Below are 19145 nucleotides of genomic sequence, written 5' to 3'. Positions count from 1 at the left end.
AAAATATATAGCTCCTGTTGCCAGCCTCTTCTCTGCTCCCCATTCACAGGATTAGGTGCTAATATTAGCATCAATGGCATTTTGCTGAAGAATTTCACCATCTATTCTCTGGATATGAAGATGAGTTTCTTCAAGAGGTATGCTCCTTCCTACCCCCAATGCATACTGAGGATCTGAGAGGTTATGAATTCTTTCTCTGCTGATAAAAAGCCCCAGATTCAGACACCTGAAGGAGTATACTGCAGATAGCAGAGGCTCCACTTCAGCACTAGAACAGAATGGGTGTTCTAATTGCTACTCCAATACTTCCAGTTCAGTAGTACATAGATGAAATCCTGGTCTCTGTGGGAGAAGGCTGGGTCAGTATTGGAAGGAGAGCTGGGAAGAGTTCTCCTTAGCCCCATCTTTTGGTCCCTTCTCCAGGCTCCACTCGACCAACTGGAAGCTTGCCCCAGAGGATTATCTAGGCCCTGCCTTCTACCAGGGGACCTTGGAGGCAGGCCCTTCTCCCAAGGATACCTTCTTGGACCTATCAGTAAGTAAGCCTCCTCTTCTCTGATGTTCTAAACATGTATTTTCTTTTAATATTTATTTTATTTTTAAAATTATGTGTATGTATGTGTGTTTATATGTGTACACGTGAATGTGTGTGGCCTCTCCTGGAAGCAGTGGGAGGGAGTCATATCCCCTGGAGTTGGAGTTATAAGCAATTGTGAGCTGACTGACATGGGTTCTGGTAACTGGATTAAGGTCTTCTGCAAGAGCAATGTGTGTCTTAACTTCTTGGCCATGTCTCCAGTCCCACACATATCATTTAAAGGCTCTAGGACATTGCCAAAGAGGAGGAGAAAAGAATATAAGAGAGTGAATGACTGTAAGGAAACAGTATCTCTGGATACAGCCGAGCAGGTAGACATATGAGCTCACAGGAGCTATGACAGCATGCACAGGACCTATGCACAACTAAGCAAGAGCAAATCTCAGAACAGAGAGGAGAATAGGGCATAAAGTTCCACTCCTAGCTGAGGAGCTATTGGCAATTCTTAGCTGTTGGGAATTGTTGATGATTCTACCATGATCCAGTGGAAGATGGACACATCCAGGAATATTTGGGAAGCACAGATTAGCCTTGATGGGGCGGGGGCAAATTTAGTAGGAAGTGAGGCAGTAAGGGGGAGTTGAAGAAGGAAGGTTGAATATGGTCAAAATATATACAACGTTCTCAGAGAAATAATATATATATGTAAAAAAAAAACTAAAGCAAATAAAACCTAAGCAAGGCCATGATATGCCTGGAGGACTATTTGCTCTTGTTTCTGTCGTCTTACTTCCAATAAAACTGTATGATCTTTTCTCAATCATCTAACTTACCATTATTTATAAGGTATATGAAGACACAGTTAGAAAAGTTCAAACAGTTATAGCATCAACAGAACAAATGTAGACTCTCCTTCAAACTTATCACATTCCACTTCATATCTGTGTTTGCCCAAAGTATGTATTTATACTTAAATGTGCTTAAATATGCAACACAAAATTTCTTCTTGGTTAAGTCTACTAAAGGTTTGTGGATTTTGTCTTTTTCAAAAAGGCAAATGGTAGTTTTATTGATAATTAATATTAATTTTTTTAAATCTCTATTTCATCTTTTATCTACTTTTTTGTTATTTTTTTCCCACTGGCTTGAATTTGTGGCAATGTACCTGGTTTAGTCTTCTGGCTTCTGGGAACAGAGACATGAACTGCTGTCACACTTCACTTTTCAGTTGTGTGTTTTTTTTAAATTAGGGTTGGATCTTTAATCTCTTTCTTCTATACATTTACTGTATCTGAGAATCCTACATTTTAATTGTTTTACTGACTTTAGTTGTCATATTTTTGCTTTTAGATGTATAACTCAATCAAACATTTTTTATGATTGTTGTAACCCCTTAGTTTCCTATAGTCTTGGGGAGGATTTATTTCTCTTTCATTTCTGAAGGACACATTTTCTAGTATAGTGTTCTTGGTTGGCATATTTTCTCTTTTTGGGCTTTGGGTATGCCATTTCATTCACTTCTGCCTGTAAGTGTTCTTCTGAGAAATGTACAGCTACTCTAGCAAAGATTCCCCTCTGTGCAGCCTGGTGCTTTTCTCTTACTGATGTTGAATTCTCTTTGAAGGTTTGCTGGTTTGATAATAATATGCTTCAGAGAAAACCTTTTTTTGCCAGCACGTAATTGAGGTTCTTTGAACTTCTTGAGTGTCTGGGTCTTGTCCAATATTTGGGAAAATTTTACTATTATTTCAACAAGTATGCTTCTATTCCACTTCTCTTCTTCCTTTCTACTGTGAAGTCTGTGATGTGTGTATTTGCTTACTGACATTTCATAATTTCATAGGCTGTCTCTTCTTCCTTTTTCTCCTTCCCTACCCTCTTTTCCCCCTCCTCCTTTTTTCCCCTTTACTGGCATAATTCAAACAGACCAGTGTTGAAGTTTGGAAGTTCTTCCCTTTGATCTGATCTATTGTGGCGACTTTCATCTGGGCTTCTTTTTCACATTTTTAACCTTTTTTGGTGCCAAGATTTCTACTTGTCTCTTCTTTCAAAAAAGTCTCTATCTCTGTGAATTATGTCATAAGTAGGTATGTCTTTAAATGTTGTAGTGAAACAATACAAAGAAGCAAATTATAGCATTATGGGATATCCCAAGAATCCTAAGGCTTATTTTAGGATGGTGGTGAAGGTGGTGGTGATGACGATGATGATGATGATGATGATGATGAATCCCCTAACCTTTTATACAACACATCTCACCCAACACATCTCACCAGCCATGTCTCCCTTCTAGAATGGACAGTAACATATCTTAGCATGGTGGGCAAGAGTGGCAAACTTCTTTGTATCTAAATGAGTCAAGTATCCTTGAGGGGCATACATCTTTTTGAGAAAAAGAAGCTCAACATGCTAAAGTGCTTTTGTCTCCCATCTTAATGACATAAGCTGAGTATACCCAGAAGTGTTCCTTCTAACACTTCAAACACATGTCCCATGACCTTGAAGTCCTTCCTAGGAATGTGTCCACCATCTTTCCATATTGAATTGTGACATTAAACTGAGCATTCTCATTAACATACATCTTAAACTGAGTTCACTCATGAATGTGCTTTCTTTAAAAATGCTTTGCTATACCAATATATATATAGGCTTGCGAATCGAAACTGCCCGAACAACCCAGGCAATGTCATTTATTCTGGTACTTTGGGGAATATTTCTAAAAGCCAGGATGCATATCTTCTTATCCTTTAAAAATAAATTTTAAGTTAAGAAAGAGTGGGAATGGAAAGAGAAGAGACAGTTGTGATAGAATGTATCTGTCCTTGCTGAGGCAGAATAGAGTCTAAGGTGATTTGCTCACTAAACACTAAGGTGATTTGGTTATTGAACACTAAGTTGATTTGTTTATTGAGCACTAGTTTGGCCAAGGAATTATCCTTTTCTATTGAGCAGAAATGGCCCAGGCCATATTATTAGGTACTTTCTTTAAAGTTTTATTTATTTGTTTATTAATTTAAAAGTTTTTTTTTCATTTTACATACCCTCCCCTTCTCCTCCTCTCTCTCCTTTTCTCCCTCCTCTTTTCCCCCAACCCTTCCCCTCAAAACCATCCCCCATCCACTCCTCAGAGAGGGTAAGGCTTCCCATGGGGAGTCAACAAAGTCTAGCACATCAAGTTGAGGTAGGACCAAGCCCTTACCCTCTGTATCAAGGCTGAACAAGGTGTTCCTCCATAGAGAATGAGCTCCAAAAAGCCAGTTCATGCACTAGGGATAAATCCTGGCTCCACTGCTAGTGGCCCCACAAACTGCCCAAGCCACACAACTGTCACCCACATTCAGAGGGCCTACTTTGGTCCCACACAAGTTTCCCAGATGTCAGTCCAGAGTCAGTGAGCTCCAACTAGCTTTCGTCAGCTGTTTCTGTGGGTTTTCCCATCATGATCTTGACCCCTTTGCTCATATAATCCCTCCTCTCACTCATCAACTGGACTCCAGGAGCTCTGCTCAGTGCTTAGCAATGGATTTCTGCATCTGCTTCCATCAGTTCCTGGATGAAGGTTCTATGATGACAATTAGGGTAGTCATCAATCTGATTACAGGAGAAAGCCAGTTCAGGCACCCTCTTCACTATTGCTTGGAGTCTTAACTGGGGTCCTCCTTGTGGATTCTTGGGAATTTTCCTAGCACTAAGTTTCTCCCTAACCCTATAATGGTTCCCTCTATCAAGATAGCTCTTTTCTTGCTCTCCCTTTCTGTCTCTCCCCCAACTAGACCATTCGTTCATGTTCTTTTCCAACCTCCCTTTATCTCCTCTCCCTACCCCAACACTCCCAATTTACTCAGGAGATCTTATATATTTCCCCTTCCTAGGAGGATCTATGCATGTTTCTCTGAGGGTCCTACTTGTTAGCTAGCTTCTCTGGGGTTGCAGATTGTAGCCTGGTTATTCTTTGCTTTACATCTAATATCCACTTATGAGTGAATACATACCTAATGTTGGTCTTTCTGGGTCTAGATTACCTCACTCAGGGTGGTTTTTATCTAGCTCCATCAATTTGCCTACAAATTTCATGATGTCATTGTTTTTTTTTAACACTAAGTAATACTTCGTTGTGTAAATGTACCACATTTTCTTTATCCATTCTTCAGTTGAGAGGCATCTAGGTTGTTTTCAGGTTCTGGCTATTATGAATAATGCTTCTGTGAACATATTTGAGCAAGTATCCTTGTGATATGATTGAGCATCTTTTGGGTATATGTCCAAGAATGGTATTGCTGCATCATGAGGTAAAATGATTCCCAATTTTCTGAGAAACCACCATACTGATTTCCAAAGTGGCTGTACAAGTTTGTACTCCCACCAGCAGTGGAACAGTGTTTCCCTTATTCTACATCCTCTCCAGCATAGGCTGTCATCAGTGTTTTTGATCTTAGTCATTCAGTCAGGTGTGAGATGGTATCTCAGAGTTGTTTTGATTTGCATTTCCCTGATAGCTAAGGATATTGAGCAATTCTTTAAGTGTCTTTTGGCCATGTGAGATTCTTCTGTTGAGAATTCTGTTTAGAATTGTAGCCATGTTTTAGCATCTGACAGAGAGGGCTGATCCCCAAAATATATAAAGAACTCAAGAAACTAGACATCAAAATACCAAATAATCTTTAGAGTTTTAAATCATGTGTACATGATTCCCTACTAGGGCAAAAATGTTTTGTCAGATGTATGCCAGAATTCACTTTCCTGGTTCCAAGGCAAATACTCAGAGGGTTTTCTCACTTCTCAAGAACAATGTTGGTTAGCTGGGCCAGTGTTTACTTTCTTGAGATGGTAGATGAATAGAATTGTCATCAGATGCCTCAACACAGAAGTTTGACAAATCTATCTATCTATCTATCTATCTATCTATCTATCTATCTATTATCCATCTATCATCTATCTGTATCGCCATGGGTATATACAAACCTCCACCAAACAAATGAATATCTTGTCTCTAGTGCATTGGTTCTGTGCTCTCTTTGCTCTGGTATAATATATCCAGGGGCTATCCTTGTATGAGTACTCAATAAGATTGTGGTGTTTTGAATTAGAATGGCCTCCATGGGCTCATATATTTGAATGCTTAGTAATAATGGAGTGTCACTATTTGAAAAGGATTAGGAAGTATGGCTTTGTTAGAGGAAGCATGTCAGTAGGGGTCAGCTTTGAGGTTTCAAATGCCCATACTAGGTCCAGTCTCTTTCTCTATCCCTCTCTATCTCACTGCCCCCCCCCCCATACTGATCAGGATGTAGCTCTCAACTACTTCTCCAGCACTGCCATGACTGCCACCGTGCTTCCCTGCCTTGATGAGAATGGACCAGGCCTCTGAAATTGTAAGCAAGTGCCCAGTTAAATGTTTTATCTTATAAGAGTTGCTGCGGTCATGGTATTTCTTCACAGCAGTAGAATAATGACTAAGACAAAGGTGTTTCCCAGGTTGTATTAAACTACTTGTTTTAGTCATTTTTCTACTGCTGTGAAGAGACACCATAACCACAGCAACTCTTATAAAAGAAAGCATTTAATTGGGGCTTGATTTCAATTTCAGAGGTTTAGTTCATTATCGTGACAGCAGAGAGCATAGCTATCTATACTCAGGCAAAAATGTTACTTAAGAAGTAGTTGAGAGTTCTACTTCTAGATCCAAAGACAGCAGGAAGAAAGAATCTGAGTCTAGTGTGGGTCTCTGAAACCTCAAAACCCACCCCCAGTGACCCACTTCCTCCAACAAGGCCACACCTCCTAATCCTTCTCAAATAGTGCCACTCCTGATGACTAAGCATTCAAATATATGAGCCTATGTGGGCCATTCTTATTCAAACCACCACACTACTCCTGATTTTCACATTTTGAAATGTCTACTCTTCTGGTTGATAGGGGTGAAATCTTATCCCTGAATGAGAATACACTTTTAGGTCTATATCCTTAACAAGGGTGGGCATTGCTTGCCCTAGATGGGCAGTCCAATTTCTGCATCTGGATATGTTGGAGCTTGTGCCCTCCAGGAAGGACTTTATTTATATAACATTTCACAGAGGTGAGCTTGAGCTTCTTGGGTATCATCCCTGATGTGAGTCTGGACAATGGGTGAAAGCAGCTTTCTGGCAAAGCGTGGCTGGGCTGACCTTAAGTGTGACTGGCCCTTTAAGGTATTCCAGAGGACTAGAGTGTCTGTCCTGCACTGTCCACCGTGTTCCCAACCTCTGGGAAATCCCATCCACCATCTCTGAAATAAAAGTGGGCCCAGTGTTACTATGGATAGACTGGTGTGCCCCAAACTTGGGGATAACTTCTTTTAAACACCCTTGAATAACTTTCCCTTTTGTTCCTGTCCTGTCAGCAAGGGTTCTATTCCCCTTCCCCAAGCCAAGGAATCCATGAAATACTTAAATCCTCCTGGGGTAGTTGTCATGACTTTGCAATGTACTTGAAAGCCCTCTCCTGGCAGCATGCCTATGGCTTGTCCTGCTCTTCCCAGTGAGCGAGCAGTTCTTAGTTGAATGTTAGTCTTTTGACAGTACCCTGCCATGTCCTGCATGGCTTTGTTCTGGAAATCTAAGGTGATGGAGGAATGAAGAAAGAACAGATACATGGACAGAAAAGCTGGGATCAGGTGGGCCATGTATGCTCTGATGAAGACACACCAGCAAAAACAGCAACCTGGAAAAATCTGCTATATATCCATCTGAATTGAGGAGATGTGTTAATTGTATATAGCTGGAGACAGAGGTGGGTGTGGTGGTTTGAATGAGGATTGCCCCTATAGGCTCATATGTTTGAATGCTTGGTCTCTAGTTAGTGTAAGTGTTGAGGAAGGATTAGGAGGTGTGGCCTTCTTGGAGGAGTTGTGTCACTGAGGATGGGCCTTGATGTTTCAAAAGCTCAGCCCCCCCCCCCCTCTACTGCTGTTCAACACCATGCCAGCCTGATGTCTGCTCCCAGCCATGTTATCTGTGGACTAAGCTCCTAAAACTGTAAGCAAGCCCCCAATTAAATGCTTTCTTCTGTAAGGTGCCTTGGTCATGGTGTCTGTTCATAGCAATGGAACAAACAGTAACTAAGAAAGTGGGTTTGTGGTGCATGGCTGCACAAGGAAGCAGGCTTAGTTAACTGAGGTAGGGAGTCTGTAGGGGAGAAGAGTTTTAGGCTGCAGTAGTCTGGGATGCTGTGGTTGGTAGTTTCTGCACACACTAATAAATCATTCAGAATCACTAATCCTTGGACCAGAGGGAGGCTTTGCCTGTTCCCTGAGCCTGACCTGGGCAAGGCTTTGCTCACAAAGATAGGACGTGTCTCAAGGTCTGTTGTTTTGTTTTGAAATGTCTTCCTTAGAGTAGGGGGAATTATTTCTCTTGGTAGAGGCAGGGAGGGGACCACACACTTAGCAGCAGTACCAGCTGGTGTCTTCTTTTACTATTTCTGAGTCTTTTCTTCCCTGTTCTCTGCAGTACACCATTGCCATTTCTTCTGAGTCATTTACTGCCTGGAGCAACCTGTGGATCCCCTTTCTGTGTGAATTTCTTTTCCCTTTGTCTTTAGAAGACGTCTCTCTTTCTAGATTGTGCTATCAGCATGAAAACTCAGAGGGCATATCTAATCTACAAAATAAAGTTAATGCTCTTCCATTTTTTTTTTTTCCTGAGTCAGGATTAGTTTCTCAGGTTTTGCATCAAAGATTTTTTTTTTTTTTTTTTTTTTTTTTTTTTTTTTTTTTGGCCAGGTGGCAAAGAATTTGCCTCAGCAGTCCTAGGGATAAGGTTATTGTGTAGCCAGCTTGACATTCACTAGCATAGACTTGCTCCACCTACAAACTCTATTTTTGCCTCACTTGGCCAGAGCTCAACTTGGACTTTTTTTTTTCTTTCTGTTTGGCACAGCTGATTGTTAGCTCTGGGCAATCACATATTAGAGGCTATTGTGAAACAGGTAACAGAATGACTGGGTTAAGGTTCTGACAAGATTTTAAAGTAAAATGGGTGGTGGTGGTGGTGAGTGTGTTGCCTGAGAGTGGTACTGTAATCTTTATTCACTTATTATCCAGTGATAACTTTGTTCTCAGGGCATTAGATACCTAGTGTGGGGTTCAGACTGCCCAATGACTGCCCTGTAATCAGGATTTTGTTGTCTTTTATTAAGCAGTGAATACTTACACGCAATAACCAATCCCAAGGAGGTATCTCATTGTTGGATGGCCACCACCTTCCTTAAGGGGACCATCACCTGTATCATCACCAGCAGCAAGCCTCAGCCTTTTTTAAATAATATTTTTAAATTATTACTTTCCCTTTCCTTCTTCCAATCCCTCTCATATACTCCCCTTATTTTTTCTTGAATTCATGGCCTCTTTTTAAAAAATTGTTGAATATATATATATATATACATATATATATATATTCATAAATACATAAATATAACCAACACAGTCCACATAATGTTACCTATATGTATATAATCTCAGGGATGACCGCTTAGTATTTTTATGTGCATTTAAATTAAATAACCAATTTATGTCTGGTAGACTCAATACAAGAGCTTTAATTTGTGGCCTCTTGGGTTTATAAACTTTGATTATCCTGTTTATCCCCAGTCTTTAGTTTTTTTCAGCTGTTTTTGTGGAGACTTTACAATGAACACAAAACTGGAATCATGTAGAATTTTGTTCCTAAGGGTGACTGTCACTCAGCTGCTAGCATATTAACACTTCTGGTGAATGAACAATTTCTATTTCACCCTTTCCTAGGGTATCGATCCTTAAGAGTCCCAACTAAGAGAGTACATTATTTAATGAACTTCCTTGATAGCCATGTTTTAACCCTTTGTGAGCTAAGAAAGCTCTATTTAGGTTCTCAACAGCTCTCCATGAGTAAGATTTCTCTAGTGGAAAAAAATCACCATGAAGTCCCCTTGGCTCTTTGTTTTCTTGTCCTAAATATTCTTGCTGTAACTATATGCCATTTTGCAGTAGATTATAAAAGATCATGTTCATCCTGGAGAAATGGCTTAGCAGTTAAGAGCACTGGCCACTCTTTCAGAGGATCTGGGTTCAGTTCTTAGCACCCATATGGTGGCTCACAGCTGTCTAACTCCAGTACCAGGGGGGTCTGATGTCTCCTTCCAACCTCATCTAGACCAAGGCATTTGGAATTCACATATACATGGAGGCATAATTCTCATACCTATACAAATTAAATGAATGGACTAAAAATGTAATAAAAAAGACTACATAGATGTTCCTATCACCGACAGCAGTACTGTTCGTCCATTTACTTTGTTCTTATTTTGGAAATAAAAATCCCTGCTTTAAAACTGCAATGCACACACATCATTCAGCAGGAACACAGCAGCATCTCCAGGAAAGGGTTGACTCCATTGTCTTCTCAAACAGTGGAGAAGTTCTAGATGTCTTCCATTCTAAGTCGCCTTCATATTCAGTACCCCTAGGTTCCTGCTCCCACTCCACAGTGCCTTAGGTTCCACTTTCTGTTCCTGTGTCTTGAATGCCCATTCTTTTCAGAACTGGCATTACGGGTTTGTGTTCATCAACGGACGTAACCTTGGAAGATATCAAGACATTGGGCCTCAGAGAACACTGTACCTTCCTGGTCCCTGGCTTCATCCAGAAGACAATGAGGTGAGTTACCTAACCTTGCCCCAAGGTGTCAGAAACTTTTAGATGGGCCTTTTGTTCCAGTGTTTGCTTCATCCTGTGCCAACCAGGCCTGACTGTTCTCACACCAGCCTTCTCTCCTCCCAGATCATCGTGTTTGAGAAGATTAAGAAGGGATTTTATATCCAAACTACAGAGAAACCCCAGCTGTAACACTTGCACAGCGAGTACAACATTGGAGCCATCCCAGAATGTTTCTTCAGAATATTGATCACTGCTAAGAATATCAAACATAGTGTTGCCTGCAGAAAAAAAAAAACACTAACCTAAATACCCAGAGGAATGATTACATATTTTATACTATCCATTTAATTCCTATTTTTGGGCTATAGTCTTCAAAATCTTTAATAAACAAATTTATCTAGTTTAATGCTTAATCCTTAGTAGGTTCTTATTCTCTGTCCAGATGTGCCTTTAGAGAGGAACACAATAAAAGTAAGTTTAACTTCTGCTTCCTTGTGCTCATTTGGGAGGAAAAGAATTATCTCATTCTCAGGGGAGAATAAGCACGCTGGCCTCCCATTGCAAAAGAGAGTTTGAAGTAGTGACTTCTAAATTCATGGTCTTTGTGGTGTGTGTGTGTGTGTGTGTGTGTGTGTGTGTGTGTGTGTGTGTGTGTGTGTGTGTACATGTATGCATGTATGGTGGAAGAGGCAATATAGGTCACTGATGAATGTATTTAGGCATTTCTCTGTCCTGTTTGTCTTCAAGGTGATCTCTTGGGTGACACCCAATCAAAGATCAAACAGCCATTTGGCTTGGTTCAGACATACATAGCCGCAAAGCCTGGCACTGAGGCCTCTATAGCTCATTCCCTCTTGGTTATTTGGATATAGTAGAGCCTCTTAAGTACAGTGAACAGGTGTTCGTGAGATTAACACACATCCATGAGTAATCCTGTCAATCTTCTCAAATTGCACCATTTCAAGTCAAACATATTCTCTCATAGAAAGAATATTCTGGCCCAACTTCCAATCACTAACCCTTTATAAGATCTTACCTTGTTTATTATAGTGCCCATGGGTTTCAAGCAATGTAGTAAGTGGTCGAGTCAGGTATTCAAAAGAAGAAAAAAAAGTGCCCCTTTTATATATTCTAATTTTGATCATCAAATTTTTGCTTGGTTTCAATAAAAATGGAAATGTAGAAAAATGACACTGATCAAAGAGTCTTTTAAAAAACATTCTCAATAATGTGTGTGTGTGCATGTGTGTGTGTGTGTGTGTGTGTGTGTGTGTGTGTGTGTGTGTGTGTGTACATACATATGTGTGAATATAAACATCCTTGGAGACCAGGGATGCAGGATTCCCCTGGAGTTGTAGTTGCAGGTGGTTTTGAGCCACCCAGTGTGGGTTCTGGTAATGGAATTCTGGTCTTCCCCAAGAGCAGGGCACACTTTTACTGGCTGAGCCCTCTCAAGTCCCCATGTCTTTTAAAGTAAGAAGCAGATTGTGGGTAAACAGAAGGTGCTAGCAGCTATTAATTATCCAATAAGCTAGTGTCTTAGGTTTGAAATCATTTGTACAAACACTGGGAGAGTAGCAAAGGAGGTGGAGCTTTCTGTTCAGTACACCTGATTATACCTGGCAGTTGCTTTTCAAATTACCACTCAGAGGCTTATATTAATTATAAATGCTTGGCTGATAGCTCAGGCTTATTACTAGCTAGCACTTACTTTTAAATTAACCCATATTTATTATCTATGCTTTGCCCCATGGCTTGTGGCTTGTTACCTCATTTTCTATACATCTTGTTTCCTCAGCAGCTGAATGGCTGGCTGGCATCTGCCCTGATTCTATCTTTTATTTTTTAATCTCTGTCCTTAGTTTGATTGTACTACACAAACTTATCTTGCCTCTCATTTGCCAAACAGCTTTATTATCAATCAATGACAGCAACACATATCACAGCACACAGGATCTCGTAGCAGGAGGGAAATGGACATAATTCATAATAACTGGAACCTCACACATGTGTAACGAAATCTCAGCTCTCAAGAGGCTGTTTCTTTGATTGTTTTCCTTTATTGGTCACATTTTCCTCTCAAATACTACATTTTTTTTCTTCAAATTTTTCCCCTTCCAAGTGTAAGTTGTATGAAAAAAAACTGTAAATGCACTTTTGCGCTGGACAGTTACAAATACACAATTCAGATGTTACAAGGCCATTTCATACTGATCAAATCCCACTGAATTTTGGATAATCTAATACTATATATACATCATATCAGGGCACAGGGAAAACTACAACACTTTATTTTGTTACACATGAGATTCAGCCTTAGAGACAATCGGTTACATTGTCCCTCTTCAACACTAGCATGGTTCTGTATGTGAACATGTTTCCTCCTATAAAGTCATGTTCCATTAATATTCCAAGCCAGATTTCAAACTTCAGCCAGCCAACTAAGCCAACTAGGTAAACAGGTGATGATCTTCTCAAGACCTTAATCTCAATAGCTATGAAGCTGATGTAGTGGCATGATTCTAAACACTAGATGGTGATAACAAATGCTAGGCCTGACTCCCATGGTCCTATTTACTGTAGCATACTTGGTAGAACTCAGACGAGAGTCCAGTATTGACTCTACCACCATGCAAAGTCTAAGCAAGTCAGCTGGACTAATTGTTAACATGGGACAGTAGATGTGGATTCAAAGTGTAGAGATGTCCTGATCCACTTCCTTTTACCTCTTTTTATAGTAAACCTCCTGAGTTAGGTACTTCATAAAGAATATACACTTTTCTGTCTCAGAGTTCTGGAAATTCAAGAGCACAGGATGAGCATCTTTTATCCTCTCTGATGGCACAGTGGGAGTCAGGAGAGAAGGAGCCTTCAGGTTATGAGTCAGAAGCGAGTGATGTTCAGGAGCTGGTCTTGCTGTTGAAGTAGCAATTCACTTCAAGAAAAATAACTGGGGTCATCTGAGGACTGGGTCAGTCCATTCTGAAGGCAGAACCCTTAATGACCTAACTATGTGCTTTTTTGTTTGTTTGTTTTTGCTTTTGTTTTTTGAGATGGGGTTTCTCTGTGTAGTTTTGGTGCCTGTCCTGGATCACGTTCTGTAGACCAGGCTGGCCTCTAATTCACAGAGATCCTCCTGGCTCTGCCTCTGAAGTGCTGGGATTAAAGGCGTGTGCTGCTACAGCGCTTCTATGTTCTTTTACCCACCCCATCCCATATAGCTTCTACTGCCTTATGATTACCACACTGAGGGTCAAGCTTCTAGTACTCAAACCTTTGAGGAACAAACAGAAATTATAGGGAGGGGCTGCCAATGGTGAAAAAAATTTAAGTGATGAGGAAAAAATAATTTTAATCTCAATTCCCTAAAATATGTAGTCAAAAATATGTATGTATTTCCAGTTCCATACGAGGAAATAGACAATAGAAATATTCTGCATTGAGAAAAATTTGTTTGACTTCTAAAATTGTGATATGATTAGTATACACATGTGTTTATGATGTATAAACTCCTTTGAAAATTATAATTCAGTAGTTTTTAGTATAATCTGTTCACAAAGCTTTAAAAGTAACACCACTTTGTAATTTTTTTTCCTCATTGCTATGACAAAATGCCTATTTAAAGCAACTTAAGCAAGAAAGAGTTTATTTTGCCCCACAGTTTGAAGACAACCTCCACCATGATGGGAAAGTCATGGTGGCCAGTACATGAGGCAGCTGGCTAAGCTGAATCCCTAGTTGGGAAGGAGAGAGATTAAATATTGGTTCTCAGTTTGGTCTCTTCTTTCTGTGCTGTCTTAGGACTACAGCCCATGGAGTAGTGTCACCCACATCAGGGTGGGTTTTCCCGTACCTGCTAACCTAATCTAGACATTTCCTTAAAAACCCACTCATGGGTTTGTTTGCTAGGTGGTTCTAGACTCTGTCAATATTGGTCATAAGCTATCATATCAATATTGATCATCACTATCATAAACACCATCTGATTCTAGCATGTTTTCCTCACACCAAAAAGAAGTACTTAGGTCTTTAGCAGTCACCCATCATTCCCTTTTTCCAGCATTTCCTGGCAGCCACTCATTGCTCTTTGTGTCTTTGGGATGGACTATTCTGAAAACTCTGTGTTCCTATAATCATAAAATACATGAATCTTTGTATTTGTATTTTATCATTTACATTCCCTTGTGTGTGGTTAGGTCAGAGGACAACCTTCAGGAAAAAGTTTGCTCCTTCTGCCATGTGGATCTGGAGATCAGACTCAGGTCAGCAGGTGTGTTAGGCACTTTTCTTTGTCTGTGATGGAAACACCAGGGCTAAACGCAGCTTGGAGGTAGAAATGATTTGTTTTAGCTCATGGTTCCAGAGGGGATACAATCCATCATTGTGGCAAAGGCAGAGCAGCAGACAGGCATGGTGGGAGGTGAGGGGAGCTTGCAGGAAGGTTAAGGAAGTTGTCTGTGTTTGCCATCTGTCTTGGTTATTTTCCTGTTGCTGTGATAAAATACTCTGACAAAAGCGACTTGGGAAAGAAATGGGTCCTTCTGGCTCTCTCAGTGTGAGGGCATAGTCCATCATGGCAGTGAAGTCAAGGGAGCAGGAGCCGCAGATATCTGGTCACATGACATCTGCAGCCAGGAAGAAGAGAGTGATGAGTGCAGGCACAAAGCTATCTTTCTCTTTTTTATGCAGACCAGGACCCCAGCAAAAGGAGCAGCATCTTGCTGAGGACAATTGTAAGAGCCATGCCATATTGCCTGCCTGAGTTAAGTTTCTGTTGTCCAATATTGAGCCACTAACCAGAAACTTTTGACGTGCCTGGACAAGTCTTGAGTTATTAGAAAATAACTTAACATTTCCTTATCTTTCTGCTACAGTGACCATTAGTAACAATGTTTTGTGGTTAGGCTGCATGGTTGGGTTGCTTGACAACCCAACAGTCCCCTGATCTTTTCCCAAAGAAAGTTTCCTAGTCTGCTTACTATAAAACCCACCTGAGAAAATAAAATTTTGCATCTTGATCAGAATACTGTCTTGCTGTCAATTCTTTGGGTCTCTTGTCCCTTTCATTCACCATTCCCCCTCCTAGGGTCTCTGCTGAAGATCCCACTGACTGGGATAGTACCTTCTACTTTTAGGGTGGAGCTTCCCACACTAACCTTATCAAGACTGTAGCAGGAATCTTAACAGGTCTTATTAATAAAATAAAATCTGAAGCCAGATATTGGGGTGAATGCTGGAAGATCAGAGAAGCAGAACAAGCCACAGCCATCTCACCTTGCCAATTCCTCAGCTGATCCTGTTTCCTCAGACTGAAAGCCTCTCAGTCCTCATACAGAATGAATCTCAGCTGAACTGTTGCTCCAAAAGCCTAAAAGCTTAACCAGCCTAGTTCCTGGTCCTCATGCCTTATATACCTTTCTGCTTTCTGCCATTACTTCCTGAGATTAAAGGTGTGAGTCACCATGCCTGGTTGTTTCCAGTGTGGCTTTAAATTCACAGAGATCCAGAGGATCTCTGCCTCTGGAAATGCTAGGATTAAAAACGTGTGTGCCACCATTTTCTGGCCTCTATATCTAGTGGCTGTTCTGTTCTCTGACCCCAGATAAGTTTATTAGGGTGCACAATATTTTGGGGAACACAATATCACCACACAAGATAATCCTTGGCTGGCATGGACAGAGGCAGACCTAATCAGGAAAATCCCTCACAGCTGTTCCTGAGGAGTCCCTACTAAGTGATTCTAGAATCTGTCCAGTTGACAACCAAGACTATCACATCATCTTAAGTAATCCATTCATTTTTGTCTTTGTTATGTGTTCCTGGTACTGAGGATCAACCTTAGGGCTTTTCCAGGCAAATGCTCTACCTGCACGTTAGATCACCAGACTTCACATGTTTTTATTTTGAGCTGCCCATGCTGGCCTTGAACTCACTGTGTATCTCAGATCAGCACAGGTTGGTTCAGTGCACCAATGTCTGATGCATTCCACACACAGTGGTCCGTTCTCAGCAGCGACATTATCATAGTCCATCACTGCCTCTGCCTGGGAACTTTGTTCTCCTGACTTTCAGGACACCCCACATTCTGACTTTGCTTATTTCCTAGGTGCTGCTGCTTCCGCTCCAATGAGTTTCTTCTTTCCTTATTAGATGTACCAGAGTTTGCACTTGGTCTTGTCTATCTATCATGCTTTATTTATTGGTGATCTCATCTGAAGTATTATTCTGTAAAACCTTTAATTGGTATCTTCTTCCCAGACTTTCTCAACATCAGGCTTCTATATTTAATACCATTTCTATTTAGCTCCACTTGTATGTCACACTCAGTAAGCAAAAGCCTGGTTCCTGGTGCCCACCAGTAAATTCACTCTCCTCATAGCCTTCCTGTTCCAGCCAACGACAGCCCCAATTATGACAGTTTCTCAAGCTTAATATCATAACATCATTTATTCCTTCTTATTTCCCACTCCACAAATACTGGATTGTAGAAATCCACTTGTCTTTTCTAACACATCCAGAAGTGAAGCATGCCTCATCAGCCCATTGCTGTCTTTCTCTACTGAGCCAGCATCAGTTCTCATGATAATATCACTTAGATGTCTGTATTAGTTACTTTTCTGTCGAATGTGTCATCAGGCAGGTGAACTATAACGAACCTCGCAAGCCTATAGGTCTCAGATGCTATTGCATTCTTAGCTTTTGGGTTAATGGGGATTAGACAGTACCAGCTTAGCAACACTTTTCATGAACTTACATAGAAGTCATGAGTATTAGGTCAGCTAGGCAGGATGATGTCTGGTAAAACATAATCCAAGATAACTTTGGCTCATCGTGTGTGGCATCCCAAATCACCACATTCTCATTGTTCTGCTCAGTGAAGGGCCTGGTAGTCTACAGCGTTTGAATAAAAATGTGCCTTCTCCAGGGAACTGGGGTTCAGGCTTATCCATTACTTTTCTAAGATGTTTTGTGATAGTAACAGAAGGCTGAGTAATGAATGGATTATAACTATATCCCAGATCATCTATTTCCCGTAGTCTTTCCTGCTCCTAAGATTCTTAAACACGACAGCCAGAATGATCGTCCTACATCATCAGTTTCATGTCCAAAGCCTGAAGTGACTACCACTTCATGCAGGATTCCAGCCCCGACTCTTAGGCCCTACCCAGCAGCCCGGTTTGGGCATTTCTCTGGCCTCGCTGCCTGCCTTTTGACTTCTCTCATTGGTACCCTTGACTCTCCCAGAGCTGGAGTGCCTGGTCCTGGTCTTGCCTCAGTGCCCATGTCCTGGCTGTTTTCTCTGCTTGGGCAGCCTCTCCTCAACTAATATCTAACCCCTACCTCCAGGGAGTCTTTCTTCTCTGCACCCCCCCCCCCCTCCAGCTCACTTGAAACCCACTTCCCTGCATCTACTTTATTTTTGTTTTGGTGTTTGTTACCTTTGAACATATTCTACAGTGTGCTGCTTTCCTATGTGAATTTGTGTCAGTTTTCTTTCCAAGCTAGAATAATGTGTTTTAAAGGGAAAGGATGGTTGCCTTTTGTGTCCACAGATTTATCCAAAGCACCTGAAAGTGTCTGAAATGGTGTTTAGCATTTGACAAGTGGTTGGTAAACATTTGTTGTTTATTTTTTTTATTTAATTTTTTTGAGTTTATAGTGTAATTACATAATTTTCTGCTTCCTTTTCCTTATTTCCTTACCCCAAACCCTCCCATACATCCCTCCTTGTTCTCTTTTGAATTCAGGGTCTCTTTTTTTCATTGTTGTTACACACTTACATATACACAAAAACACAAATACAGCCTGCTCAATCTGCATAATGAATAGTGTATAAAACATTTGTATGCATGTGTTTTCAGGCCTGACTGTTTCGTATTGGATAACCGATTGGTGTGCTCTTCCTTGGAGAAGACTATATCTTACGTTCTCAGCATTCTTAGCTTCCTGTAGTTCTTTGTGGAGGGTTGAGGCCTCACGAGCCTTCCCCAGCCCTTGTTGACGTATTTTTAAATGAATATGATGGTGTCGAGTTGGATCATGGTCACCCAGCCTTCCAAAGGCTGAGGCTGTGACAGATGGTTTTGGACTATGAAGGCCGCAGACATAGTTGTGTGTATTCCATGGGTGTGCACAGACTCCTTCCAGGGCTGTTACCACATTATTGGGATTGTGGAGGCTTGTCTGGCTCTCAGCTTAGTTCTTTTCTTAATTCAGGGCTAAAATTTTCACGTGAGGATTTCCTGTTTCCTTGTTGTCTATGATTGAACTGGTCCTAACTGACTTCCAGAAATTCTTATTTTCTCTCCTTTTGCGCCCTGGCACTTCCCACCATAATTGGACATGGCTCCCCCATGTAACGTCAGGAAGGATCCTTTTTCTGGCATAGTTAAATACTTGCTAAAGTAATAAATTGGAGAGAGGGGAGGCAAAACCAAACTTTTTATCTTTGTTCTTGGAACTGAAATTTCTCTAATACTTATCAGCTTCAGTTGTTAGTGCAACATTCAGACTGCAGCTGGAGAGACACCCTACAGACCCACACTCTGAAAAACTGCCTTATGCTGAAGCATAAATGCCACCCAAATGTCACACGGTGTCCTTGGGACGATCCTGTGTTAGAGTAACTATATCTAGCCTTTCCTAAAATGTAATAATTATTTTTTGTTTAATTTTTAATTGTGTGTGTGTACACACACACACACACACACACACACACACACACACACACACAGGTCTGAGTGCAGGTGCCAGTGGAGGCCAGGAAATGGCACTGGAGCCACTGGAGCCACTGGAGCTGGAATTCCAGGCTGTTGTGAGCCACTAGTGTGGACACTAGGAATCGGATTCAGGTGTTCTGCTGTTAACAGCTGAGCCATCATTCCAGTCAAATATGTGAAAATCTACTGTATGATTTTTTTTTTTTTTAAAGTAAAA

At 40.9% G+C, this 19145-nt stretch overlaps 1 protein-coding gene across 1 annotated transcript in view; it reads left to right on the top strand.

Annotated features, from left to right (window-relative positions):
* The window catches only part of Glb1l3 (galactosidase beta 1 like 3), a 39885-nt gene extending 29488 nt beyond the window's left edge, over window positions 1–10397 (top strand). The window contains exons 17-20 of the mRNA XM_036193553.1: window positions 50–137; window positions 424–535; window positions 10092–10208; window positions 10332–10397. Of these exons, the coding sequence (XP_036049446.1) occupies window positions 50–137; window positions 424–535; window positions 10092–10208; window positions 10332–10397 (383 nt within the window). The remainder of the gene's footprint in view (window positions 1–49; window positions 138–423; window positions 536–10091; window positions 10209–10331) is intronic.
* The last annotated feature ends 8748 nt before the right edge of the window (window positions 10398–19145 follow it).

Source organism: Onychomys torridus, chromosome 7 (genome assembly GCF_903995425.1).
Source record: "Onychomys torridus chromosome 7, mOncTor1.1, whole genome shotgun sequence".
Taxonomy (NCBI): Eukaryota; Metazoa; Chordata; class Mammalia; order Rodentia; family Cricetidae; genus Onychomys; species Onychomys torridus.
Note: the sequence above shows the minus strand (reverse complement) of the source record. Positions and strands in the feature narration are given on the sequence as shown.